This window comes from Suricata suricatta, chromosome 6 (assembly GCF_006229205.1).
Source record: "Suricata suricatta isolate VVHF042 chromosome 6, meerkat_22Aug2017_6uvM2_HiC, whole genome shotgun sequence".
Taxonomy (NCBI): domain Eukaryota; kingdom Metazoa; phylum Chordata; class Mammalia; order Carnivora; family Herpestidae; genus Suricata; species Suricata suricatta.
The window spans coordinates 107901640-107927927 of NC_043705.1; the positions used below are offsets into that span (position 1 = coordinate 107901640).

Below are 26288 nucleotides of genomic sequence, written 5' to 3' on the forward strand. Positions count from 1 at the left end.
GCTGGGCCGGGCGTCTCCGCCAGTGGCGGCGGCGGCCAGGAGCGCGGCCAGCGCGGCGAGGAGCCGGGCGGCGCGGGCCATGGCGGGCGGCGATCCGGGCAGCACGCCGGAGCTCGGTAGCTCGCGCGTTGGCGCTGGGCTCGCCGCCCCGCCCCGGCGCCCCACTGGCTGTTCCGCCTTCCCCCTGCCGGTCACAGCCTCCCATTGGACGAGCGGCCGTCTTTCCCCAGCAAGAGGCCCTCATTGGCTGCATCTTTCTCCGGCAGGCTTGTCATTAGCAGCTTCTTCGTCCCGCCTCCTCGATGCAGCTTCCTCATTGGCTGGCCCGTCCTGTCCACGCGCAGGTGTGCGCGCTTCGGTTCTCAGCATCAGGACCAGGGCCCCGCTGCGTGGAGACGGATGGGCGGGTGAACCGAAGCTTTGACCACCTCGGTTTGAGTCCAGCTGCTGCGAATTACTAGCTCTCAAACGTGCCTTCTCTGTCTCATTCAGTTTCCCTGCTCCACCTTTCTAAGTGGTTGTGGCAGTCACGTGAGAAAAGGGACGTGATTCCGCTTGGCAGTGTCTGCAAGTGCAGCCAATTGCTGACCAGGCGTGCAGCCATGGTAACCCTTGCGCTACCCTCGGCCTGTGAGCAAACAAGGCCAGATGCTTTCGAGACTGCTGTCACTGACGTGTATTTGCAGTTTGTACATTCAGTTTGTATCTCTGCCTTCTACTTAACAAAGGGGCGGGGGGCGCCTGGGTGGCTCAGTCAGTTGAGCTCTGGTCGTGATCTCATGGCTCCTGAGTTCAAGCCCCCTGTTGGGCCAGAGCCTGGAGTCTGCTTTGGATTCTGTGACTCTCTCTCTGCCCCTCCCCTGCTAATGCTCTCTCTCTTCAAAAAAAAAAAAAAAAAAAAAAAAAAAAAATTAAAAAAAAATTTTTTTTTTTAAAGGGAAGGGTTTCATCCAGTCTCTTCTCAGGGGAAGGACAGGTAGTAAGGAAGGATAAGCTCCCATTTTCATCCCCTAAGGAAAACGAGCCACTCAGCGTGGTTAGTACATTACAGTGTGAAGGGCAGATTCCTCCAGCAGAAAACAAAGTTGGGAATGAGTTTCAGGATAAATAAGGAAAACCCATATTTATCCGGCTAAAAGAAGAAACTGAAAGGGTTCAGAGAATAGTAAAAGAGCATACAGTCAGATTCTAAATCAGCTTTGTGAGTCCCAACAGAGCCAAGCTGGATTACTAGTAGAGTTGTAGCTGAACAAACATGCATTTCTTATAACCTTAAAAAAAAATCTTTTTGGCAATGCCATGTCAGAAAGCAAAACTTTTTATTTTTGAGAGAAAGCGTGAGTGAGGGAGGGGCAGAGAGAGGGAGACAGAATCCCAAGCAGGACTGCAGCGCTTGAATTCACAGAACTGTGAGATCATGACCTGAGACCGAAGCCAAGAGTCAAAGGCTTAACCTACTGAGCCACCCAGGTGCCCCCCACATCCCCGCTGCCCAATGCAAAACTTTTTAAGTTCATTCCCAGTGACTCAAGATATTCCCTTAAATTTTTTGTTAAACAGCATTCATCAATCACTTTCTGACAAAGTTCTCTTATGTGCTGACCTCATCTGATTCTTGTAGTTTTTGGTAGGTGTGAGAAGTGAGATGATTCATTTTCAGAAATACCAGTTAAAAGCTGTGCTGCCTAGTTAACCATAGGTTTACAACCTATTGTAAATATGTACACCCCCCCAACCAACAATGGAGTCCCAAACCCTTAGACTCTTCATTTTCTGGTTCTTCCCTTCTCCTTTCCGTGAGCTTACTTTCACGGGCTTTGCAATAAGCATGCGCCAAAGAACTGCAGTCTCTGTGTCACTTCAAGGAACCTACAATTATTCCAGTCAGGCTACTTTCTGCCTTACATGAGCATAGGCGACTTCCGGATAAGACTGTAACTCTGCAGCGCTCAGCCAATGAGGAATCAGGGGAGGGACTTGCACGCTAGGAGATAAATTGCCTGCTGTAACCACCTTGGGTGTGCCTTTCCATCAGACACCAGCTCTTGCAAGAGCAATTATTAAAGTCTCGCTTCACTGTGCTGAGTCTTCGTGTCCCTCCTTTGATTGGGACAGTGGGCTTATTTCTCACGATGAGGTAAATTTTCTTAACTTTCAAATCAACTTTTTTTTTTTCCAAAAAAGTTCTCACATATTTATTACTGAACCAATCTATTGGTGCAGAAGCATAGAAACAGAGAAAACTCATTTTCCAAATAAAACATGTCTGTTCAGGTAGTAGTGACGTTTACAGTGAGGATATGAGAGAGTGACCTTCATGCAGCCTCACTATGTAAGCCATCTCACGTGAGATTCTTTATACACCCAGTGTGGTTCTTCCTTAATGTCTCCTCTTGGAATTGTGTATTTTATTACCAGTTTTCATCCGAAGCCACTGGAGCATAGGACGATTCTGCTTTGTTCCTTGCCCAGGAATCACTTGATACTGAAAGTTTTGCGAGAAGACGTAGTGAGAACTGTCCATCGCACACACTGCAATGGTCGTCAGGAGAGAGGAGCTAAAATTCAACATTAAAGAAAAACTTTTTTCTTAATGTTTACTTGTTTTTGAAAGAGACCCAGCGTGAGTGGGCAAGGGGTAGAGAGAGCCGGAGACACAGAATCCAAAGCAGGCTCCAGGCTCCAAGCTGTCAGCACAGAGCCTGACCCGGGGCTCAAACCCACAAGCCATGGAAACATGGCCTGAGCCTAAGTGGGACGCTTAAACGAATCACCCATAATATTCAACTTCTTGACCCTACTTTGCTTTCAATTTTAGGTCTCTGTTAACTCTAGAAACTAGCTGTGTTTTCTTCTGTTAGGAAGTTCTTTCCGTCCTACGACAAACCCACTGATAATGTGAGCACAGTGAAGTTGTGGGACAAGTTCAAAGAGCTGTAAAAGCAAGGAGGGAGAATTCTGGTGGCTGAGGTGCAAAACCAGTGAGGCTGGAAGTGAAGCTGAGAGACTCTATCAATTAATTACCTATTACTGCATAACAAAAATACCCCAAAACTTCATGGCTAAGAATAACAATCATTTACTTTGGCCATAGATCAGTGCTTTGGGCAGGATTCAGAACAGCTCATCTCTGTTCCGTGTGGTATCAGATGGGGCTGCTCCACTTGGGGCTGGAAGATCCGCTTTCAAAATGGCTCAGCAAGACGGCTGGCAAGATAGTGTTGGCTATCAGCCGAAAGCGCACCTCAGGCCCCGTTCCACTCAAGCTGCTTCAGTTTACTCATTTGATGGCTGAGCTCTAAGAGTGAGCATCCAGAGATGGGATGGTTTGGGTCCAGAACCGGCTGTGTCACTTCGACTATATTCTATTGGTCAACCAGTCTAGATTCAGGAAGATTTGGAGCCAGGTCTTAAAACCTCCACAGCAAACTTGACAATGTGGACAGTCTGAGTGGATAGAAGTAAGAGTACACTTACTAGCACTGGGAATACGGGAAGCAATGGATTCAGGAGCCAGGGTTATACAGACAAGATTGCAAGAGTAATGAACACGAGGCCCAACTGCAGGGAAGGCTGGCTCCAAAGACAGCCACTTAGCCAGGAGGCCAGGTACACGGAAACCAGCTGAGAAGCAGATGTGTAGACAAAGCTGGGTAGAGCTTGGCAAGAACTCATGGAAGCCAAAGACCAGAATGAGGCCACAAGTTAGTAATCAATCTAGTTGAGAGGATCAGAAGCCTAGCAAGTGAAGCGGCTGGAGCAGATAATACAATTAGAACCAAGAAACAAGCATAAGAAAATAAGGCAATGACAGAGAGGAAGGAGGAAACAGGAGTCTAGATCTAAGAAATACGGAGGCATCTGAATGAAGCGAGGTGAGGAGGTAGGAAAACAGGGAAGACTTCAACTCCAAGGCAGGGTATGTAATGCCTACACCGCACTGCATGCATATGGCTGGGCTGCCGTGGGATCTCAAGGAACCTCAAGGGAGCGTCACCAAGGGGGGTGGGTGCACAGTCAATGCAGTGGCCAGAATGTCAACATTTAGGCAAACACATGAAGCACGTGAACTGCGGTTACGTCAACTCAGGTTTTATTGAAGTTGCTTCTGAATAGATTTCATCCTTAGTTCTATTTGGTTTGCTTTAGTGTTCAAGACTTTCTTCACTTATCAAATCCTTTGCCATGAGAGAGCACCAATTAACTTATCAGTATCAAACCGATTCCCTTGTAGCTGTGAAGAAAATCCAAAAATCGTAAATCGTAAAAGATTGGTAGACTGTGTGCACTAGAACACCAAGATCCCTCTTCAAGTGAGCCACGGCTTCCTTACACTTCTGCAGGCCTAAAATGTCTTTCTGCTTTACCATCAAGATGAAAATAATGAAGAGAGCGGACACAATTTTCTTATGTTTAAAAAAAAAAAAAGAAGGAAAAAAAGTCACTGTGACTGATTAAACTACAGTTTTTTACAGAAAAACATCATTTAACCAGTCTACCTTTTTCCTTAGACTTTAGGGCAGCTATAAAAAAAATAGAGGCAAAACCACATGTATAATAAAAAGTGATAAAAAATAACTATTTGAGGGCCTACTGTAGTAGACGATTTACACATTCCATCCAGTCCTCACAATACTGAGAGAACTGTAATCGTTGTATAAATGAGGAAGCAGGCTCAGGAGGGTGAGATGACTGGGGCCCGAGGTGACACAGGGGACTGGGCTGGGATTTACATTCAAGTCCATGCCTACAGAGCCTCTGCTCTCTCTTGCTGCTCTGGCTCCCAAAAACCCAACTTTCTGAGATTCTTACTGTTATAGCTCCATCTCCTAAATTTACACTTTTAAATCTGCATAACTACTGAATAACAAAAGAATCTAAAATTATCCTCAATCTACTTGCTAAACCGGGAGGTTGCAAGGAATATTAGAAAATGCTTGAAGTGCTCGAACACTCCATACCTAACATTATGGTGACTCTAAATCATTGATAGTGACAGCTGGTAACTCCCAAAAACCTAGGTAATTATCATCGGGTCCTTTTCTTGTCACCATCTGTCAATCTCAAAGGAATGACAGCAAAAAAAAAAAAAAAAAAAGACTGATTCCTATGGTGAACTCTGACTGCTCATTAAATTTACAGTACTTACTTAGTGGAAAGCTGAAAGAGGTTCTGGTTTTAAAAATCTTACCACCAGTTTTTTGTTTGCTTCTTAAAAGCATCTCTTTGCTTGTTTTTTTAAGTGTCTAATTCTGGTGGAGTTGGCTTTGTTGATATATGTGTGGAGTGTGCTACAACTATCTATGAGGTCTAAGGGGAGAACTTTTACCACTCCACAGAACGGGGTCAGAAAGTTCCAGAAATGGATTTATTTTATGGATAACTGACTTTAAAACCTGAACTCATGCAGTCTGGACCTCCAATGACCTTTGTTTGCTGGGGACACATTTGCAGGCTCATTACAGAACTGCTGAAGCTTAAATGATTAAAGTTAGTATGTAGTTGTTCCTTATTCAAGTCCTCACAGAAATTGTTATACTAGTTTTAGATACTTTTGAGTCCAGTTCTTAAAAGAGGTTTTCATGCTTAAGAAGCTGAAAGGGTGAGATGAGATCATCATTAAGGCCTCTTCTAACATTACAAATCCGTAATGGACCTTCTCCTCAAGTCTGATTCATAGGTCATTCATTCACTCATTTACTGAACAAATCTTTTACAGAGCACCAGGTATAAGTAAGATAGAAAATAACAAATACAAACACAGTCCCACTAACTCCAGCTAGATATCAATCCATGTAACATCAGACAGATACAAAAACTAGAAAATAAAGTTTACCAGTGTGAGAGAGGTAGTGATTTGTGAGTACAAAAAAAAAAAATCAGCAAAACTAAATGAAATGAAAAATTGTAGGAACATATTTTTGTCCTCACCACCTCCCTGCATAATTTAATAAGGGACAATAAAAGAAATCAGAAAAGTGGAAGATTTAAGGGCTAGTGGAGAGAGAAGTTATAGGTAAATTACTCATATAGACCAATTTGGGTCACTGGCTCTGGGTGCTGCTTTGGCTTCCCTGAAATGCTCATATACCCAGGGAGGCTGAAAATTTGAAGGTAACTCAGCAAAGAAAGCACAGCATTTCCTGGTCATGCTTGCTTGAAAGGGATCTGGTATGTTGAATTTCTTGATACTCCTTGGCTTCCAAGTCTTGCCTTGGCCTTAATTAGTCCTTATAAATGGGAACTGGAAAGGGCCCATGAGTGTGAATATGGCCTCCCTGGTGGGGACTACAAGGACAAAAAGTAGCTAAAAGAAAAATAAAAAGGGGAAGTCCCCCAAAAAATCTGTGTGTATAAACATCAACCCAAACGATCTAAATTCATGTAACTCTAGAGCTTCATCCTCCAAGTATCCAGATGCTGAGCCAATCCCTACCATCTCCTTTTCCCACGAAAGAACACATCCTATATAATTCCTGTTACAGGGACCATTAGAGAGAAGCATTTAGCTGAAAATACATAAACATATACACATTTACAACTTTTCAAAAGATTTTCAATGGACAGTCAGCAGAGCACCAATTTTCCAATGATTTTCTTAAAACATATTTGGACAAAGGCCATAGCATCATTTGTCACATTGTTCAAATGCCCAATGGCAAGACTTCTGATGGGACCAAATAGGTCACATTAAATCAGTAGAGTATCTTAGAAATAAAGCCAATATGACTAAATCCAAAACAGACCACATGAAGTACCTCATGTACAATACAAACCTAGTGTAATAAATAAAAGAAACACAGGTGACTGAGCTCAGGGGGAGCGGTCAGGCCCTCACGGCCCATTCACAGTCTTCTCTGAGACTCCACTGCCACTTCCACCTGGGCAAGTCTAATGGTGCGGCCATGAAGCTTGTAGCCATCTTGCCTTACAAATGCCACAGTGCCGGGCTGTACCCCAACGCCAGCTGGCACGTGGCAGATGAGTTCATGCTCATGAGGGTCATATTTGTCACCGATGGGTGTCATCTTCTCTAGGCCATGTTTGGCAAACACACTCTTCAGCTTCGCTTCCAAAAGTGATAAGCCTCGGAAGATCTTCTCCAGAGTGAGCTTCTGGTCCCCAGGCTCTGTTTCTTCAGAAATGTACTCTGTAGTTTTCTCCAAAATGTCTGCCACCTCTACCAAGTCCTTACAGAAACTCTGAATTCCTAGAGAAACCAGACACTTTCATTGTTTGTGAGGAAACCACTTTGCTTTTGGGGGTGGAGTACGGGGAAGGCCCAGATAAGGGGCTCGTAGTCTGGGTACCCCGGGAAGGAGGAAGACTGTCACACAGGCCTCAGGGACTGTAGCAACAATTACCACCTTAACCCAACCGACAAACCAGAGTTTCTCCTGGAAGACATATGACTGGGAAGCCTACTAGGAAATGGGGAAGATGGTTAGAACCTGAAAAACGAGGTGAGGCTACATGCAGGAAGCTCAGAAATCTGTGTTTTAGAAACTTGATCATTGCTTCTTGTATTTTTGTTGCCATTCACCTTAAGTACTGAGTGATGTACACTTTGAAAATTCTCACGTCTCAGTTTTGCTAAGACATGCATTCTCAAAAGAGACAAGACATTAGTATGCCAGGGGGGAGGGGGCAATAATACAAAAATTATTTGATAAGACCATGCTAAGGGAGATTCAAGAATGGCTACTGAGAATCGGCTAAATAGGAACAGGAAAGTCAGAGACTCCACAGATGAGGCGAGTCTCCAACCGCCTGCCAAAAGTTAGATGTATACTTGCTGGAGACGGGCCACAAAACTTGCTTAACGTCTTCAGTCACGAAAACTGTTCTACAAATAAACTCAGTTGTTGAGAAATCTCACTACTTCCAATGCTGCCTCTTGGTTTTTCTTGCAGAAATGATAAGGAATATCATCATTACAGGTATCTGTGATAACAGGAAAGCACTGGGAGGTGCTGGTGAAGGGTGGACTGTGTTCTGGTGTGAATCCAGGGACAGTTTTTATGCCAGGTGTCAAAACAGCCAATTTAACTGTACTCAGAGATAGAAAGGAAGATCATCCACAGGAAAGCAATAAAAGAGATGACAGAGAAGAGATTTTCCACACTTACTGCCTAGATTCTAGAAGAACGGACAGAGGTAAGAATTCTATCTTTAATTTCTGGGTGACAGAGATCCACTATAGCATCTTGAGCAAAACAAGTATAAAAGGATTCAAATTAGTCCAATATTAACTTACAAAATGGATTTGGGGTGCTGGGGGGCATGACAGATAGGCAGGAAGATATAAGAAACAGGAGAGCCATGTGAAGGAATGCTGGTGTGTGGTCTGCAGGAGGAGGAGGTGAAGGACAGGAAGAGGGTAAAACCAGGAGGCATTTCCAGGGAACCAGACTCGGTGTGATCAAAGTTCCACAAATTACCTCCCTCAGCTCCACTGGGGACTGCAGCCATAATGCTGATGTCTATTAATGAAATCAGTTGAAAAGGAAGAAGAGATTAGCCAAAGGCTTGAAAAGTACTCCGACTGGATCAGAACTCCACCCATGAGAAAAGAATGTCTCGTAAAGATCAGTCAGGGGTATCAAAAGCATCACCTAACTATTAAAAGAAGACATACACTCGAAGAGAATTTTGAAAGCTGTTAGCTTCTGGGCTGACTTGTATGCTGACACGATACAGAGGAGCCTGGCTTCTGTTCAATCAAGTCGAAAGGACTGGGGAAAATAGAGCCCAGGCTCTCTCGTTTATACAGTGTGGAGCTCACACTCCGAGTCCATTCTAGTTATGGTACTTCAACAGATAGCTGGTGTCTGTACCATTTTGGGGGGATCGGGGAGAATTTTTGTAATCTGTGTAAGAGAAGGTGAGTTACTGAGACAAAACTATTCCTGGAAGGAGTCATTGTGCTGTATTATGTATTAAAAGTTTTAAGTTTGACTTCTGGTAAGCCAACTCACCCTGCTCCCTTCAAGCAGGCAAAAAGTCTTCCCCAGGGACCACAGTTAGTTTATTTGCTACAGAAATTCCTTGTAGCTCAAAGGGCAGCAAACTTTTCCTAGTAGGGGCCATATAGTAAATATTTTAGGCTTTGTGGGACAAGAGGAAAAAATCAAGGATCTTATGTAGGTGATCATTTAACAAGAAAATAGAATCTTCCCCAATTTTTATTAATGAAATTCAGAACTGTATTTACTGACTCACAGGTTACAGGCTTGGCCTATAGGCTGACGTTGGCTAAGCCCTGTCCTGATAGTTGGAAATAAGACACTAAAATGTGGATGAAATGATCAATAATATAATTTGGGGGTTGGTCCTTAGCTGATGCTCAAAGTCTTGACATGGTATCTACAGCTCTGAATGAAAAGCAGAAGGCTGTGCCAAAGCACTGGGGTTTGAATAGGGGAATGCACGGACAGGGCAAGAATGAAGCAAATCCTATGTACAAACAGCAGATAAATGAGATAACAGGAGGTAATGTGATCTATGGGAATGAGTAATAGACTCGAGGTCAGGAGACAATGACTCATGTCTCTATCTGTCACCAATTAACTCTTTTCAGCTCACCTATAAGACCATACTAGAAAGAATCCAACGGCCCCTTGTGCAAAGTATAATGGTCTGTATGAAAATGTGAGCATGTCAAGTAACCACGGATTTGCCCCTGACTAACCCTTTAATGAACACATCTGGAATAAGATGTTATATGTTCAGAGAAATACTTCTGAAAAACTTTATTTTATACATTTTTTAAATGTGCAGCCTTCAAATGCATATATTTTTAAGATTTTAAAGTAATCTTTGTACCCAACATGGGGCTCAAATTTACAACTCCAAAATTAAAAGCCACCTGCTACACTAACTGAGCCAGCCAGGCACCTCTAACTTAAGAAAAAAAAATTCCTTAGTGCTTATTTATTTTTGAGAGACAGAGCATGAGTTGGGGAGGGGCAGAGAGAGAAGGAGACACAGAATCTGAAGGCTCCAGGCTCGGAGCTGTCAGCGCAGAGCCCAATGCGGGGCTCAAACAGTGAGATCATGACCTGAGCTGAAGTCAGATGCTTACCCAACTAAGCCACCCAGATGCCCCAAGAAAGACTTTAAATTGGACCAAAAAAACTTGTTCAGTCATCAGTGAAAGAACAGATGTGATCTAGCAAACTGTCCAGAGTTTGCTTCCATATGTCTTTGAGTTATCTTATAACTTAGTATATTTGTAAATACTAATGGTAATGCAAATGGTTTTTGTCCACAGTACTGAAAATTGGTGGAGACAATTGATCACTGCTCTATGGATCTAGAGTTATTTTGCTTTTATGAAGTAAATTTTTTTAATGTTTTATTTATTTTTGAGACAGAGAGATTCACAGCATGAGTGGGGAGGGGCAGAGAGAGAGGTAGGCACAGAATTGGAAGCAGGCTCCAAGCTCTGGGCTCGAACCCATGACCATGAGATCATGACCTGAGCTGAAGTCGGAGGCTTAACCGACTGAGCCACCCAGGGGCCCCCTATGAAGTAAATTTTAATATTCCTGATTGCTCAGGCATCTTGCTCTTTGGATTCTCCTCTGAACATCTGGGTGATTCACTTTTTCATTAGTGAGTTAAACAGAATTGAAGGTAGAAGGCCTCGAATGTTAAGTGTACAGGCTTGAAGAATCAAATAACAAACGTTTTGGTCAAAACAAAAGCAAGCATTATTCTGGCAAATGGTTCACATAGCAACACGCCCAATAAACGTCTCAGAAAGCATATGGCAGGTGCGCAAGAGCAGGGTAGGGACTGGTTGAGGCTGCAGATGTGTTTTTCACTATGTTCAGTTTGCAAAACTGCCAGGAAGCATCCTTAAACTGAAAAGCACCTGAATTTTTATTGTGAATAAAATCTCTCACCAAATATCTTGGCGTCTTCTACACATCTCTGGGTTCGCCGCCTTATGTTTTCACCGTCAGCTACAGCTCTCTGGTACCTCATCTGAAACCAAAAGCAAAGTCAAAATGATCAGAAAACATGCCTGCTGGTGGAAAAGAGTGCTTTTGTTTACTTTATAACCTTCACCCTCATGGAAGATTTTTATTAACAAAAATGAGGAACTGTAGGAATCTTAGATCAACTACTCCAAATCCCCGGTCAAGGCAGGAACCTACTCTCTTTTTTTTTTAATGTTTATGTCTTTATTTTTAGAGAGAGAGAGTGCGCACGTGGGCATGTGTCAGTGGGCGAAGGGTAGAGAGAGAGGGGGAGAGAGAATCCCAAGCAGGCTCTAGTCTGTTACCATAGAGCCTGACTCGGGGGTTGATTGCACAAACCGTGAGATCATGACCTGAGCCAATTAAGTCAGATGCTCAACCAACTCAGCCACCCAGGCGCCCCAGGAACCTCCTCTTTACAGCAGCCCTGATAGACTGTCATTTAGCCTCCAGCTCTGAACACTTAATGCTTTTCAAGCTCATTATCTTGAAAGAAAGCTTCCTTTTTCTCGCTCAGCCAATACTGCCACCCTCTTTCATTGAAATGAACCTGAGGGCAATGGTTTAGCTCCTTTAATCTCTTCCTCTTTCATTCTTTAATCCTTGATTCCTTTAACTGCTCTCATCAGACATGCTTTCCTACCTCCTCACCACTCTGGGTGGTCAGCTACTAATTACCACCCTCAAAGTGGGTTTGCCGACCCGGTTCTGGCAGAGTATTCCAGATGTAGTCTGACTGGCAGAGTCCAATGGTAAACGACCTCACTCATTCAGCAAGCATCTACTGAGTTTTTACTACACGCCAGGCACCGTACCTCCTTTGAAGCTCCCACAACAGTAGGTATCTAAGTACCGTGACACGACACGTTTTTAAACGACTATAGGCTAACATACCTAGCAAGAGAGTGGAGGTGGCGTGAGAGGTAAAGAGCCAATCAGGAAAACTGACTGAAAAAACGGACATGAAAACTTGATGCACATATTAAGCCAGAGCGAGGATGTAAAGAAGAAATAAATCTACTCACTGTTAAGTCCTGGACTTCCTTCTCCAGTTTCACAGCTTTCAGCTTTAAGGCTCGTTCTGCAAGAGAGGGCCCAAGGTCATCGGGGGGGTCCTCAGAACTGCAGTGCTCTCCAGCAGTTCTCTGGGTGGCGGTGCTGAAAGGGTGCGGCCATCCCCTAAAGGGGGAGGGAGGTGGCACATGAAGAAGAAATGCCGTCACAAACAGCCAAAGTGCCCCCAGTCAGTCCCCATGCGATCGCTTATAAAGGGCTAACTAGGGGGCACCTGGGTGGCTCAGTCGGCTAAGTATCTGACGGTTCAGGACATGATCTCACAGTTGAGTTTGAGCCCCATGTTGGGCTCTGTGCTGACAGCCCAGAGCCTGGAGGCTGCTTCAGAGTCTGTGTCTCCTCTCTCTCTCTCTCTCTCTCTGCTCCTCCCCCCTCACACTGTCTCTCTTAAAAATAAACAACATTTAAAAAAAAAGGGCCTACTAAGTGCCAGACCTTTGTCAGATTTTATTTTCATATCACAGAGTGTGAGATAATACTATTATTATCTCAATTTTATAAATAAGAAAACTGAGGCTCAGAGAGGCTTATGACTTGCTTGCGATTACACAGCTAGCATTCAGTTGAACCACAGTACTGAACACAAGGCAGTAGAGATGGCCCTAAGTGGGGACGCAGAAGTCAGCAAGAGAAAACCAAATTCTAATACCCCAAGCCAGCAGGGCAATGTCAGAAGCAGGAATTCAAAACACAAAGCCATGCATTCCAGATTCAATCCTTCATTTTACAAATGGGGAAAATTAAGCCCAGGAAAGGGACTGTGTCAAACTGGAGTTAGGCCTAGAATTCTAAAGCTTTCTTGACCGTAAGTGCTAAGTAAGGCCTTTTGGAAAAAAATCGGTGTTAAGAGAAATTCTGAGGGGCACCTGGGTGGCTCAGTCAGTTAAGTGTCTGACTTTGGCTCAGTTCATGATCTTGTGGTTTGTGAGTTTGAGCCCTGTGTCAGGCTCTGTGCCGACAGCTCAGAACCTGGAGCCTGCTTGAGTTCTGGGTCTCCTTCTCTCTCTGCCCCTTCTCTGTTCACACTCTGTCTCTCTCTCAATAAACAGACATTTAAAAAAAAAAAAAGAAATTCTGAGTTGGGAACTCACTTCTCTGTAAAATCAAGTCAATGAAATACTTATAAAACACTATACATTCTAGAGGGTGAACTATAAACAGTAGAATAAGATGGATCTTTGTACTCAATCATGTTTGTAATTGAGAACAGCTCAAATGTCTGACATATCGCTGTTTACAAAGAAAGACACTTAGGGGTGCCTGGGTGGCTCAGTCGGTTAAGCATCCGGCTTCGACTCAGGTCATGATCTCACGGTTCGTGGGTTCGAGCCCTGCACTGGGCTCTGCGCTGACCGCTAGCTCAGAGCCTGGAGCCTGCTTCAGATTCTTCTCCTTCTCTCTCTGATCCTCCCCTGCTCAAACTGTCTACGTCTCTCAAAAATAAATAAAAAACGTTAAAAAAATTAAAAAAAAAAAGAAAGACACTTAGAGCAGGGGCTACTTTATATATCTTGGATTGTAGCAGCTCTGACTCTTTCAACGAAGTTTCCATTACGCCTCCTGGAGTCTCATTATTTGATCTGAAGTAAAATGATCAACAAAATCAGTCCATGAGTACAAAAGGTCTTCAAAACAAACGGTTCATTTATATAAACTAGCACATAATGAAGGCCAGTCACTGAGGTGATATCCAGGCACAGGTTTAAAGGGGGAAAAGGAGTTTGCTTAAAGTAAGGGAGAGGCGTAATGGAAACTTCCTTGAAAGAGTCAGAGCTGCTACAATCCAAGATTTATAAAGTAGCCCCTGCTCTAAGTGTCGTTCTTTCTTTCTTTTTTTTTTTTTTTTTTTAATTTTTATAAAGCTATGGGCAAGGTGGCTTTTATGTCCCCGACCTTCTTTCCAGGCCAGGCCTGAACTCAGTTACTACAACTTGGTGTCAGAGGATGTACGGTTCTCCATTTTTGGTTCAGAAAACATGATCACCAGAGATCTGGGACAAATCACACAGGGTGACGTACCTCCTTTCTCCTAAACCCCTAACAAACCTACATTTATCCAACCGAAACTAGGTCAAAATACTCCCAGGGCCGGTTTGAAGAGACATGGCCAAAACCCAAGTCTGGAGAGGAGTGTTCGTTCAGGCTGAGCCCTTCAATTCCTCCTGCTTCAGAATTGGAGTGAGGGGAAATTTTATCAGAAGGAAACTTTTTTCTTCCGGCCTGTGCCTCCATCACCGACTGCCGAAAAGACTTAAAAAAAAAAAAAAAGAAAAAAAGAAAAAAGCCGGAAACCTTGAATTCAACCTCGCACCCAGGTGCCAGGGGAGGGTGCCAGCTAGGTCAGGTGCGTTAAAATAAAAAGGTGACAGGTGAAATTCCCGGACTCCCCTCGGCTTAATTTACATTTCAGAAGTCCAACCTTCCTCAGACCCCAGTTCACTCTTTTTTTATTCTTCCTCCGGAAGAAACAGTTAAACACGGAGTCGTCCCAGAGAATAATTAACGCTGCTCGCTAATTAAAAGAGCGGATTCTAGGGCCCTGAATCCGGGCTGGGTTCCACAGTTACCGAGTATTTGAGTTTGGATAGGTCACTCAACTTTTCTAAACCCGTTTTCTCGACGAAACGGGAGAATAAAAAGAACTGCCTATAAAGTTCTACAATCAGCATGAGAAGTGATCAATGAAAGGTGCCGCAGCCGACGGTGAAGAGCAGCAGCAAAAGGAACTTCACGGTGTCCCGGGAGCAGGTGGAAGGGCCGTTTGGAGAGGCCAGGTTCAACGCCTTCTTTACCGAGAGGTAAAGTGAAGCCGGGATAATGGGGAAGGGACTGGCCTAAAATCACACAAGGAGTCAAGGGGAGAATTTCCATTTAACAGCAGACACCGTAGCTGGGGAGTTGGGGAGAAAGGGCCGGGAAAGGTACATCCCCAAATCGGTCGACGCTCGGGATTGGAGTTCCTACCTCCGAGGAGCGACCTCCGCTATTCCCAACTTCGTTGGCCTGGAGAGAAGGCACGGCGGTGTGCCTCAGTTTCCTTCTCCGTAGAATGGGGCCGTGAGCACCCGATCGTAGGGAGCTGAGAGGCTTGGTGGATCATCTCGTGCCTTTCCAGCCCACAAGTGTCGTTCCAGCTCGCCTGTCTCGCGTTATCCTCAACCCTCCACCCGCTGCCTGCTTCGCTTACCTGCCCTCGGATGCGGCACTCGAGGCCAGAAGGCGCTGCACCAGCCGCCGAACAGCCCACACTGACTGCGCGGCCATATTCCCGATCCCGGCTGACGGAGGCAGCGCAAGCGCACTTGCTCCAAATGCCGAGATGCGCGAGATACCACTCTTCCCGGCAGCCTTCGCGGGCGCTCCCCGCCCAGGGCCCGGGCGCGAACGCCACACTTCCGGCTGTTCTTGGCGCGCCGTGCCCGACGGAATGCGGCGCTTCCGGTTTCCAGCGTGTTGGGCGCGTAGGGCGGGTTCCTATCTCGGGGCTGGGGTTTGTGTTCGTCGCGAAGTCCTCGGGGAACACGGGGGATCGCAGCTGGACCCTCAAGGAGCTTACGTGAGGTTGTAAACAATAAACGAAGGCAAACGTGATATAAAGTCCGGTGTTTAAAAGTGAGGGGCGTGGTGCCACGGAAGCCTAGAACACGACCGAGCGTGGGCAGTCCCGCCAGAGGGAAATCATAGTTGAACTGAAAACCGAAGAATGCGTAGATGCAAAGAGGAGGGAGGTGGTTTAGGTAGAGGCAAACAGCATTCGCAGAGACCCAGTCAAGCGGGAGAGTACGTTGCGAGTAAGGCGCTGAAACATTTGGAGGGAAGAGGGGCGACACAACACAATTAGCGGAACAGATCACGCGAGGGATTTAAACAATTGAAGCCTGACTCCACCATCGTTATTACGTGCTTTCCCCCTCCCATTCCCTTGTTTTCTGACTTTACTATGTTTTTAAATATGCGTTTTCTCATTTCCCTTCACTAGAACGTGAGCTCCATTAGGGCACAGACTCTTGTCTATTTCCAATGATCAGTGGAACTGCCCTGATGTAATTCAAAAATTTGTTTATGAATGTGAACTTGTGTCTTACTCTGATTGCAGTGGGAACGTGTTACAAAACCTTTACATGTTTAACGGGTGGTCTTGACTCCCGTATGACAGATTGCTGGGTCTAAGCAAAGAAGTAGGGACACAAGCTACTGGACTTGTCCATGCAAGGAAGGGCTGTATTTTGTTCCGGGGACCCCTTAATAGACCTTTGTAACCACTCAGTCTAAAGTAGCTACTCTTCTAGGTATATTGGGCACATTTTTGTTTCCATATTAGTATTTTATTTGTTTTGTTTTGTTTCTGTTCTCCCAACTAGGATTTGAGCTTTTTGGGGGTGTCTCTGTGGTCCATAGCTGTGCTTTCTGACATCTGTCTAGTACAGTGGGTGCACATGGTAGGTTCTTAACAGATATTTGTTAAATGAATTACTGGTTGGTGTCAGTGGAACTAGGAAGAAGTGGAAAATTTTTAGAGAGATTTAGTATGGAAAACTAACAGGATAGACTGGTGATTGGGGTTGAGAGCACTTGGAGTTGGTAGACTAGGTACTGCATAGTCCCTAAGGTAAAAACAAAAACAAACAAAGAAAACAAAACCCCACGCCATTATTTAAGGCCATAACATGGCTTACTTGTACTGTAGCTATTTGGGTCAGATTTTCTCTCTGCTTGTCTGTAAGTTCCCTAGGACAGAGCTGGAGACTTTTGCGTCTTTATATTCTGTCCAAGGCCCAGCTCAACTGTGTTGTAACTAACACCTTATATTTCCTTTTGGTCTCAGGAGAAGAGCAGCATGGGGTCAGAAAGGATTATGATCCTCTTTAACAGTTGAGAAAATCGAGGCTCAGAGAGATTGGTATGCCTGCTCAGGGTCGCCCACTGAGGATCCAGGGACGTTAGAAATCTGATGGCCCCAACACATGAGTGTCAGGAAGGATGGAGCGTCAACTGTACCCTAGAGCCATGAGCCTATATTTTGGAAAATAACAACCAATCAAGGCATTTTAACAGATAAGGTCTGGCCTCTGTGCTGCTTTAGCCATTTTGTTTATACTCTCTTAGCTGATGAACTTAACATCAAATGTGCTGCATACATGCATCCATTCATTCATCTATTTATTAAGTGCTAGTGTGTGTCCGAATGCTGCAGTGCAGGGTGTGGGGGGAGTAAGGCGTGGAGTGCTTGGAACTCAGAGGAAAAGTTGCGGGCTTCACGTCCTAACTGTGGGCTCCTGCTAGTTACATAACCCCTCTGGGCTTCAAATTCCCAACCTGTGAACACTGGAATAACAGAAACTTTCTCACAGAGTTTTAGTGAAAACTAAAAGGATAATGCCTGGAAAAGTGATTAGGTAGCGCCAGGACTGGCTACATGACTTAAAGGGCAACAGGGGCACCTGAGTGTCTCAGTTGGTTGAGCCTCCAACTTCTGTTCAGGTCAGGATCTCATGGTCTCTCTCTCTGCTCCTTCTCCACTTGTGCTCACACTCTTTTTCTCTCTCTCTCAAAAATAAATAAACTTAAAAAATGTTTAATGCCTAAAAAAAAAAATAAAGGGCAAAAGAAAAATGTGACACCTCTTGTTCAAAAATTATTAAGGGGCACCTGTGTGGCTCAGTCGGTTAAGCATCCGACTTCGGCTCAGGTCATGATCTTGTGGTCCATGAGTTCAAGCCCTGCTTGGGGTTCTGTGCTGACAGCTCAGAGCCTGGAGCCTGCGCAGATTCTGGGTCTCCCTTTCTCTTTGCTCCTCCCCTGCTCATGTTCTTGTCTGTCTGTCTCTCAAAAATGAACATTAAAAAAATTATTAAGAGGGCAACAGCAGAGCATTAAACCAAGCTCAGCCCTCTACTAATCTTTGTGGCTACACGGGTTCTGTGCCTGTGAAGCTGGCCTTGGCTAACACAGTACCTGCTGCATGGAGTACTGGATAAATGTTTATTATTAATCCTGTGGTGCCCCCCCCAAGGAGTCTCAAGATCTATCACTGGGAAAAGATGCTCACCCCCAAAACAACACACTGAGGACACACTGAGGATGTAATTGGAGTATTTGCCGTCATTCCAGGATCCACATTAAAAAAAAAACAAAACACATTAACAATCCAGACTATGTGAGCTCCTTTTTCATTGAAGATACTCAAGTGGAATCTGGATGAAACCTGTCAGTTATGGATTAGTTGCCCTTTTAGCTTTTTGGTGGCTGTGGTAACCATATAAACATCATTTCGCCAGTAGAAAGAATGCAGGAAGTTTAGTTAAACGTTGGTTATCCAGCTAATAATGAGAGCCATTGCTGACCGAGCATTTCTTATTTCTCAGACAGTATGCAAAATGCTTCCCATGTATCCGCTCTTTGAATTTCCCCAATAGTCTTGGGAGGAAAATAGAACTGTGAGCCTGAGTTTCACCGATAAGAAAACAAGAATCAGAGAGGTCGAATGACTTTCCCAGAGTCACCAGCTGGTCAGTGGCAGAGGCAGGGCTCAACCCCAACCCTGTCTGGATCCAAGCTCATGAGCCCTAAGCCTTAAGCTCTGCCGCTGGCCAGCTGGGTGACTTTGGTCAGGTTCTTTTCACTGTTCTGGTTCCCGGCTATCTCAAAGGGAGGTAAAGTTTGGATAAGGCAGAAGTATGTAAAGCCCTCGGTAGGGTAAAGCATGTGAGACCTCCATCAACGTGTCCAAAGGTTATTCTGCGATTTTCCCTTCTCTCTCCTCGAGCTAAACTTTGAACTCTTAACAGTTAACTGGTTTTAACTTTCTTTGGAAGGAAATATAAAAAGGCATTACAAAGGGCTACAGTATTGAGCAAGGAGTGAGTGGCACAGTAAGGAGACTGCCCGAGACTTGAGGTCCTTGCTTCCTCATAGAAAGTATCAAGTGTAAGTAAAAGGCACTCATGGCAGAAATAAGCCACTGTCCTTTGATTCTCCCTGACAGTTTTACTTGATAAGCAGATACAGAAGGGCCGACCGGAGAGCCTCCAAGTGCAAAATAAGGATAAAGACATAAAGAGCGTCATTTGGATTTCTATGCATTGCTCCTGGAGCCTGAGTGTCACGTGAAATATGTAAAGGACTTGACTGAGCACAAATGACCTCTCCCTATAATGCCTGCAGTCTTCTGTGGACATTAGCAACCAATGTTTCTGTCACTGCCGCTAAGAGCTGAAAATAAAATCGGCTGCTGACCCTCTCCTTGCCTCCTGCATGTCCGATCCCTAATCTGAAAACCACTCCAATGCGGGGTTGTGATCGCTGCATCTGCCTGGTCCTAAGGCACAGAAGGAATGATGGCAGAGTTTGCATGGTGTCTCTAGCTTTCGTTCACCTTTACGCAGGCAGGGGAATTCTACTGGTTGTTCAGCCTATTTATGTTGTCCAGTGGTTGTCGGTAATGCCCAACATGAATCCGGTTGGCACAAGTGTGATGAGTTGATCAAGTCTTGTCTCTGTGCTCTACCACCGCTTCAGCACCGTCTTCCTTTGCCCTGAAGCCTGGGAATGGGATGCTGAGAACGGGGTGGAATGGCTCAGCCACGCGTGCTTCCATTCCTTCTTCAGAAGAGAGGGCACAGACATTTAACAAAACCTTTAAGACCCTTCGGATTTCTACCCCCTCCACCCCTGTTTTCCACCCTCTGTGAAGTTATAAGGACACTCTCCATGTCCCTCTTCCCTTCCACTTCTTCCCTCCCCCATCCCCTATAATCATGCAGACAATAAAGGCTGGTCTTTTGGGTGCCGTGGGGAGTGGGGGCTGCTTCGAGTCTTTTGGCATCTCCGGGTGAAAAAAGTGTTTCCAATGCAGTCTTGTATTTCCTTAGGAATGAAATCTTCACCCTCGTTCTAGGTCTTCTTCATTTCCCATTCCTGAAGTACAGAAAGACAAGACAAGTCTATTTGCTGAATGGTCTAGTGTGACTTGCAGGACAAAAATATTCCACTGCACCTAATTATATAAAGATCTCCACTGGCCAGATTCGAGGGCCATGGGTCTAGTCCCACTCTCTCTCTGTAGCCTTGGGGAAGTCATTTCTCCACACTGGGGCTCATCAGATATTACCAAGTTTGTCTTTCTCAGACAAGGAAACGGAGGCCCATAGAGAGGAGAGGGGGGTGACTTTGGGCTCTAATGCTGTTCCACAGGACCTTGGTGTGGAGGAGGCAGCTGATGAGAAACCAAAGCAGTTTGGTAAGGAGGGGTGAAGGCAGGAGGCTCCCAGGGCTCCATTCTCTCCCTTGGAGCTGTGTAGGAGTCCATCGGAGAGGAATACTGATGTCTTGGCCAATAGTGAAAGGCTTTTTACCCAGAAACGATGCAAAGGGTTTTCAGCCAGCTCTGAAGGTGATGCTGTGAACCAGGGTAAAATGGGATGGTTCGAACATTCTTGCTAGGAAGACTCCCCAATCCCAACCTGTTCTCCTCCCAGTCCTCCCATCTAAACTGCAGTTGCTCAGGGCAATGACTTAGGGATCACCTTTGGTTCCTTTCTTTTCCCATCCTCCACATCCTCACCAGCAAATCTTCCGGCTCTACCTCCAAAGCCATCCACTTCAAATCGCTGCCACGAAACATTTCTCATCTCTCATCTAGATGACTACTTCTGACCGGTCTCTCTGGTCAGAACTCAGTTCTCAACCTTGTTCCAGAATGGTCTTTTAAAAACATAATTCATCCCCAAAAATGTTTTTGCTTGGAACTTGCCGATGACTTTCCATTATGTTAGAACAAAATTCGCAGTTCTTTCAATGGCCTACAAGGGTCACAGGGAAGCAAACTGGCCCCCAGGCCATATCTGGCCCACTACATGTGTTTGTAGCACCCATCAACTAAGAATGGTTTCTACATTTCTAAATGTTTGAAAAAAAAATCAAAACAGTAACAGTTTTTCTTGACATGTGAAAGTTTTAGGAAATTCAAACCTCACTGTCCATAAAGATTTCCTGGGACACGGCCATGACCGTCATTTGTTTACATGTTGTCTGTGGCTACTTTCCTGCTCTAACAGTGGAGCTGAGTCATTCTGGAAGAGACTCTGTGGTCACAGGCTGTCATACATTTGCCATTCGGCCCTTTATAGCAAGTTTGCTGATGTCTAATTTAGAGGATCTGGCCTCTGGCTGGTTACTTCTCTAATCTCGAGTCCTAATGCTCAGGTGTTTGTTTTTCAAGTCCACAATTTCCTATGCCCCGTTCTGAAATCCAGAAAGCCCTGAAACCAAAATTTTTCTCATTTGAGTACTAACTCAACTGGTGGCAAAACCTGATCTGACCCGATGTGAGGCTGTTTATAATCTATTTATTCCACAAGGGGCGAATATTCATGTGCCTTGTAGAATTTTTAATGTGTTTGCTTACAGGGGACTTCCTGAGAATTTGTTGGGGTTTTTCATCATATGTGTCTGTGTACCTTCCTAAAATCCAAAAAGGTCTATAACATCTGGCCCCAAGATGATCAGACTGTGGGCCAGTATCATGGAGAGGGCCCCAGACTTGGAATTGGAAGAGGTGGGTTTGCAGCCCAGCTCTTGCAATGATGCCCTGCATCACCTCGGATGGGTCTCTTCACTTCCTGATTGTCAGTTTCCTCACCTATGAAACAGGGCCTTTCCTGTCCCAAACCTCACTGTAGGCTCAGCAACCGGAAAACTGAGCTTGTAGAACTGTGTGTTAAGAACAAGTAAATAGGTACCGAATGAGATTTGAAGACCTTCTCTGAGCAAACTTCCTGGATGTACTGGCAATTCTCTGCCTTTCTAACCAGATGACTTTTTGGCTCTTGGTGAGGTTCCATAGAAAGGCTGCCAGGTGTCTGAATTTGAATTAGCTGAGCCATTGCTATACCTTGGCTTTCTGCAGCACCCTTCCTTGGTTAGAGGTTACGATGGATGGGCTCCTCTTCCTCAGCTCAGAGATACAGTTGACAGGGAGAGGTTGCTCTGAGGCATTGTTCTGGGGTTTGTTTACAGCTTCCTGTTGATGACAAGAAAGAGTTACATAGATGAGGTCTCGTGTGGCTACCCACACCTCACTTGCCCTCTAAAGAATGCCAATAGAAGGCACTATGCAAACATGCCAGCACCAAACAGAGGGAGGGGAGGAAGACACTTGAGGCCCTTGGAATCTTGGAATAAAGGCAATGACATCTAAAATTACTGAGCCCTCACAACGCACCAGGCATTGCATGGATTAGCTCATTTAGCCTTTCCAAACCTATGAAGTACGTACTACTAGTAGTCATCCTACTTTACAGAGAAGGGGAATGGGAAGCTCAAGTCATTGCTCAAGGTCACATAGCTGGTGAGTGGGAGAGCCAGGATTCAAACCCCACAGTCCTCTTTCTTAATCTCTGCCCTGTATTCCTTCTCATTTTTCTTTTTTTTTTTTTTAACATTTCTTTATTTTGAGAGTGTGTGTGTGCCCGTGCGTGCGCGAACGTGTGAGAGTGGGGGAGGCGAAGAGAGAGGGAGAGAGAATCCCAAGCAGGTCCTGAGCTATCAGCACAGAGCCCAAGGTGGGCTCGATCTTCTGATCTGTGAGATCATGACCTGAGTTGAAATCCAGAGTCAGCCGCTCAACCTACTGAACCACCCAGGCGGCCCTCGTTCTCATTTTCTAGGTGCTCTCACCTCTTAAAGTCTCCAGATAGCTGCTTAGTACCTTACTAGATATGGTTCCTTACGAGGGACACACTGACAGCCAAGCCTGTGGGGAATCTAGAGCTGACTTCTCTTCATCTCCCAAGGCCATCAAAAGGATCAAAAGTAGGGGCTCCCGGGTGGCTCAGTCGGTTAAGCGTCCAACTCTTGATTTCTGCTCAGGTCATGATCTCACAGTTGTGGGGTGGGGCCTGTGTGTCAGGCTCTGTGCTGGGCATGCAGCCTGCTTAAGATTCTCTCTCTCTCTCTCTCTCTCTCTCTCTGTCTCCCTCCCTCTGCCTCTGCCCTGTTTGCTCTCTCTCTCTCTCAAAAAAAAAAAAAAGGTAAAAAAATTTTAAAGAAAGGATCAAAAGTAGTGGAGAAGCCCCCTGGAATGTGAATTTCAGGGCACACTGTGGGAGGAAGCAGCTTGGATGAGGGAGCCGCTTCTAGCTCTGCCACCAGCCCTCAGGGAATTTGTTTTTGTCCTTCAGGCCCTTCATCTGTGAATGAGGTTGCAAAGCCCCAGGTAGGGGCAGCACGAGGGCAGAAGGAGCAGCCTGGCTTCCGAGCCGCCGCAGGGTGTGGTCTGACCAAGCAGCGTGGCCTCAGCCAACAATGATGAGAATACCGTTGCCAGTGACAACTCAGACATATCAGACAAGTTATTTCATCTCTCTGAATCTCAATTTCTTTGTCCGAAACCAGGCCTAACATTTACGAATTTATCAAACATTTGTGGCACTTCTATTATTTTTCAGATGCTATAAAGGGTGAAGGCTATAATGATAAAACAGCCATAGTCCCAATTTTTTAAAATAAAAATACAATCCAGTGGGGGAGACAGACATTAGACAAGTAAGGACACACACACACACACACACACACACACACACACATACACACATCCACACACATACATATATTATGTATATACAGATTGTGGCTAAGTGCTATGAGAAAGTAACAGATGGGATCGTGGGTACTTTAGACCAGTGGTTCCCAAATGGGGTCAGTGTTGCCCTTCCAGGGGATACATGGCAATTTCTGGAGACATTTCTGGTTGTCAACTGGGTGTGGAGCTACGGACGTCTAGTGGGTGGAGGCTAGGGATGCTCCAAACATCCTCCGAGGCACATGGCAGTCCCCAGCCAAAAGAATTCCTGGCTCCAAATGTCAGCAGTGCCGAGGTTGAGACACCCAGAGGGAGACCAAGGGCAGCTGCGTTCTCTCTGAGGAAGTCTCATTCCGGGTGAGAGCATCTTCTTTGCAGCATTGCTCGGAGCGCTGGAGACAAGGGGTGCAAAGCCCTGAGGATGGCCCCGTACACTGGGGACCCTGAGGGAGGACGCACGTACTGTGTCTAACACAGGGCTCCGAGTCAGACTTGCTGAATTGGGAATCCTGTCTCCCACCTAACGGAGTGTCCTTGAGTAAGTCATTCGACATATCTGACCTCAGTTTCCTTGTACGTCCGATGGCGCAAATACACCAGCACTAGGACATAGGACTGCTGTGCAGACTATGAGGTGATGCAGGTTCAAATGCTGTACTGACCTGTGTTATTATCCAACACAAGTTTGTTCTTATTTGATGTATCATAGATGGAACTATCAATAACCCAAAGGCTACTTATAAGATCACACTCGGTAAAAAGTCAAATGGTAGATAGGCCAGAACTTGCTCCAAGAGCCCCCGCCCCAGCTTTGCCGCCTCCCCTTTGGGAGCTGATCTTCTGGCACCTTCCCTCTCCTCTTTGAGCTTCCACGTTTTCATCTATAAATGAGCCTAACTCCTACCTGCAAAGATGATCCTGAAGATCTATAGCACGTGAGGGGGCTGAGGAGCAGCTGCCCCAGCACAGAAGGGCACGCACTCACCCCACTCTTGTTCTTCCTGCTCACAGAGAGCCCCAGGGCCGGGCCCCCTGCCAGGGACTGCTGCAAGCGCTCCTTCACGGCCACCAGCCGCAGCTCCAGGTCAATCCGCAGCTCTTCTTTCTCCCGACACTGAGCTTCCAGGGTGGCCACAGCCTCCTCCAGGACTTTTAACTTGGCTCCTGGGTCCAAAGACATTGGTGAGAAACAGCTGAGCCTGGCCTGAAGCATCAGGGGGGTCGGCAGGGCCTCAGGTTCTAGTCTGCCCCTCCCAGAGGACTTCCCCAGCCCTTCGTCCCGGTAAGAGATGGACTTCTGGCCTGGAGTTCTAGCTCCATGCAGGGTTGTGTGGTTTTTACCTGCCCGGTACCCATTTCCCCACCTTCTCGATACAGAACCCTGATTTTCTACAGGAAAGCCGCCTTTTCCTCCCATCCCCTATAGTTTGGATGGGGCCAACCTCACTTTTAGTTCAGGGTTGGCACATAACCTAGATCTGGCCCATAATCATAATTCCATTTTCTGTTCACATTAATTGGTTTAAAGATCAAAGTTGGTCTAATCAGAGTGAATTCTGAGGCTTTTGTGGGGTCCACTGGGAAGAGTTCTCTCTGCTGGGGTGATTGGGGGGATGGGTGAAGGATAGAACCCTGCAGCCATTATGCCACCATGAGGCCACAGAATGAAATCAGCACCAAGGAAGGCAGAAGCAAGAATCAGAGACAAGAATGGTGACATTGCTTAAATATCTGGACCTTGTTATACTTGATTGCTCAGTTTTCCAATTACATTTTTCTTTTCTTCTTAAGTAAGCTCTAAGCTCAACATGGGGCTAATTCATGATCCTGAGATCAAGAGTCCCATGCTCTCTTGACCGAACAAGCCAGGCACTCTGACTTTTTTTTTCATTTCTAAGCCATTTGACTTTAGTTTCTGTTACCTGTAACTGAATTATAACACAGAGCTTTACATTGACCAGGGGTTCCTATAGCATTTTGCTGCTTATTCAGTCTAAACCAGCAACCCTGTATTAGTAACTTTTTCATGCCAAGAGTTGTGGTGGGTCTTACCAGGTTTAAACATTATCTCCATTCTTTGCCTGGGGGCAAGTAGGAGGCTGCACTGGAGGATTTTCCTGTGACAGCGAATTCTTTCCATTCATTCATTTATCCATCCATTCACCCATCGATTCAGTAAACACTTAGTGCTCACTATGGACCAGGCACTGTTCTTGCCCTTGGGATATATCAGTGAACAAAACCAGCACAGATCCTTGCCCTAATGGAGTTCACATTTATGCGTGTGTGTGTGTGTGTGTGTATGAGAAAGAAGAAACAATACATCAAAATAATAAATATAATAAACAATCTAATATTACAAAGCGAGGGGTCACAGCAAAAAATAGTTGATCACAGTAAGGAGGACAGTGAACCTCCTCCAAACTCTTGTTTAGACTCTTAGAAAGTTTTGTATATTGAGACCACATTGCTTTCCTATGCTTCCTTTCACAGACTCTGGTTCCTGGCTACACAGAAGTCTTAACTGTTTAAGCTCGAAGTTCTCAGTTAGGTTCGTGGATTTTTAGGCAGTCTACGGGTGAGCCCTGGGGGCTCCATAACGTGAATTGCAGGGGTTTTCTCCCTTCATGAAAGGGTGCATGGGT

At 45.4% G+C, this 26288-nt stretch overlaps 3 protein-coding genes across 7 annotated transcripts in view; all 3 read right to left on the reverse strand.

Moving 5' to 3' along the window:
• Positions 1-100, reverse strand: part of PCYOX1L (prenylcysteine oxidase 1 like) — an 11906-nt gene extending 11806 nt beyond the window's left edge. The window contains exon 1 of the mRNA XM_029943084.1: positions 81-100. Within this exon, the coding sequence (XP_029798944.1) occupies position 81 (1 nt within the window). The 5' untranslated portion in view covers positions 82-100. The remainder of the gene's footprint in view (positions 1-80) is intronic.
• Positions 101-4071: 3971 nt separating this feature from the next.
• GRPEL2 (GrpE like 2, mitochondrial) lies at positions 4072-15375 on the reverse strand. The gene is made up of 4 exons (XM_029943085.1): positions 15250-15375; positions 12014-12167; positions 10911-10992; positions 4072-7210 (listed from the first exon to the last, which is right to left on the reverse strand). The coding sequence occupies exons 1-4, from the start codon at positions 15324-15326 to the stop codon at positions 6846-6848; spliced, it is 678 nt and encodes a 225-aa protein (XP_029798945.1). The 5' UTR covers positions 15327-15375; the 3' UTR covers positions 4072-6845.
• Positions 15376-18827: 3452 nt separating this feature from the next.
• AFAP1L1 (actin filament associated protein 1 like 1) overlaps positions 18828-26288 on the reverse strand; it is a 35863-nt gene continuing 28402 nt past the window's right edge. For 3 of the 5 annotated variants that reach the window (XM_029943089.1, XM_029943086.1, XM_029943088.1), the window contains 3 exons: positions 24629-24807; positions 21955-22083; positions 20385-20460 (listed from right to left, as the gene is read on the reverse strand). In XM_029943089.1, the coding sequence (XP_029798949.1) occupies positions 20413-20460; positions 21955-22083; positions 24629-24807 (356 nt within the window). In that variant the 3' untranslated portion in view covers positions 20385-20412. Of the gene's footprint in view, positions 19980-20384; positions 20461-21954; positions 22084-24628; positions 24808-26288 lie in introns of those variants that run through there. The other 2 variants (XM_029943087.1, XM_029943091.1) reach the window with 1 other exon arrangement.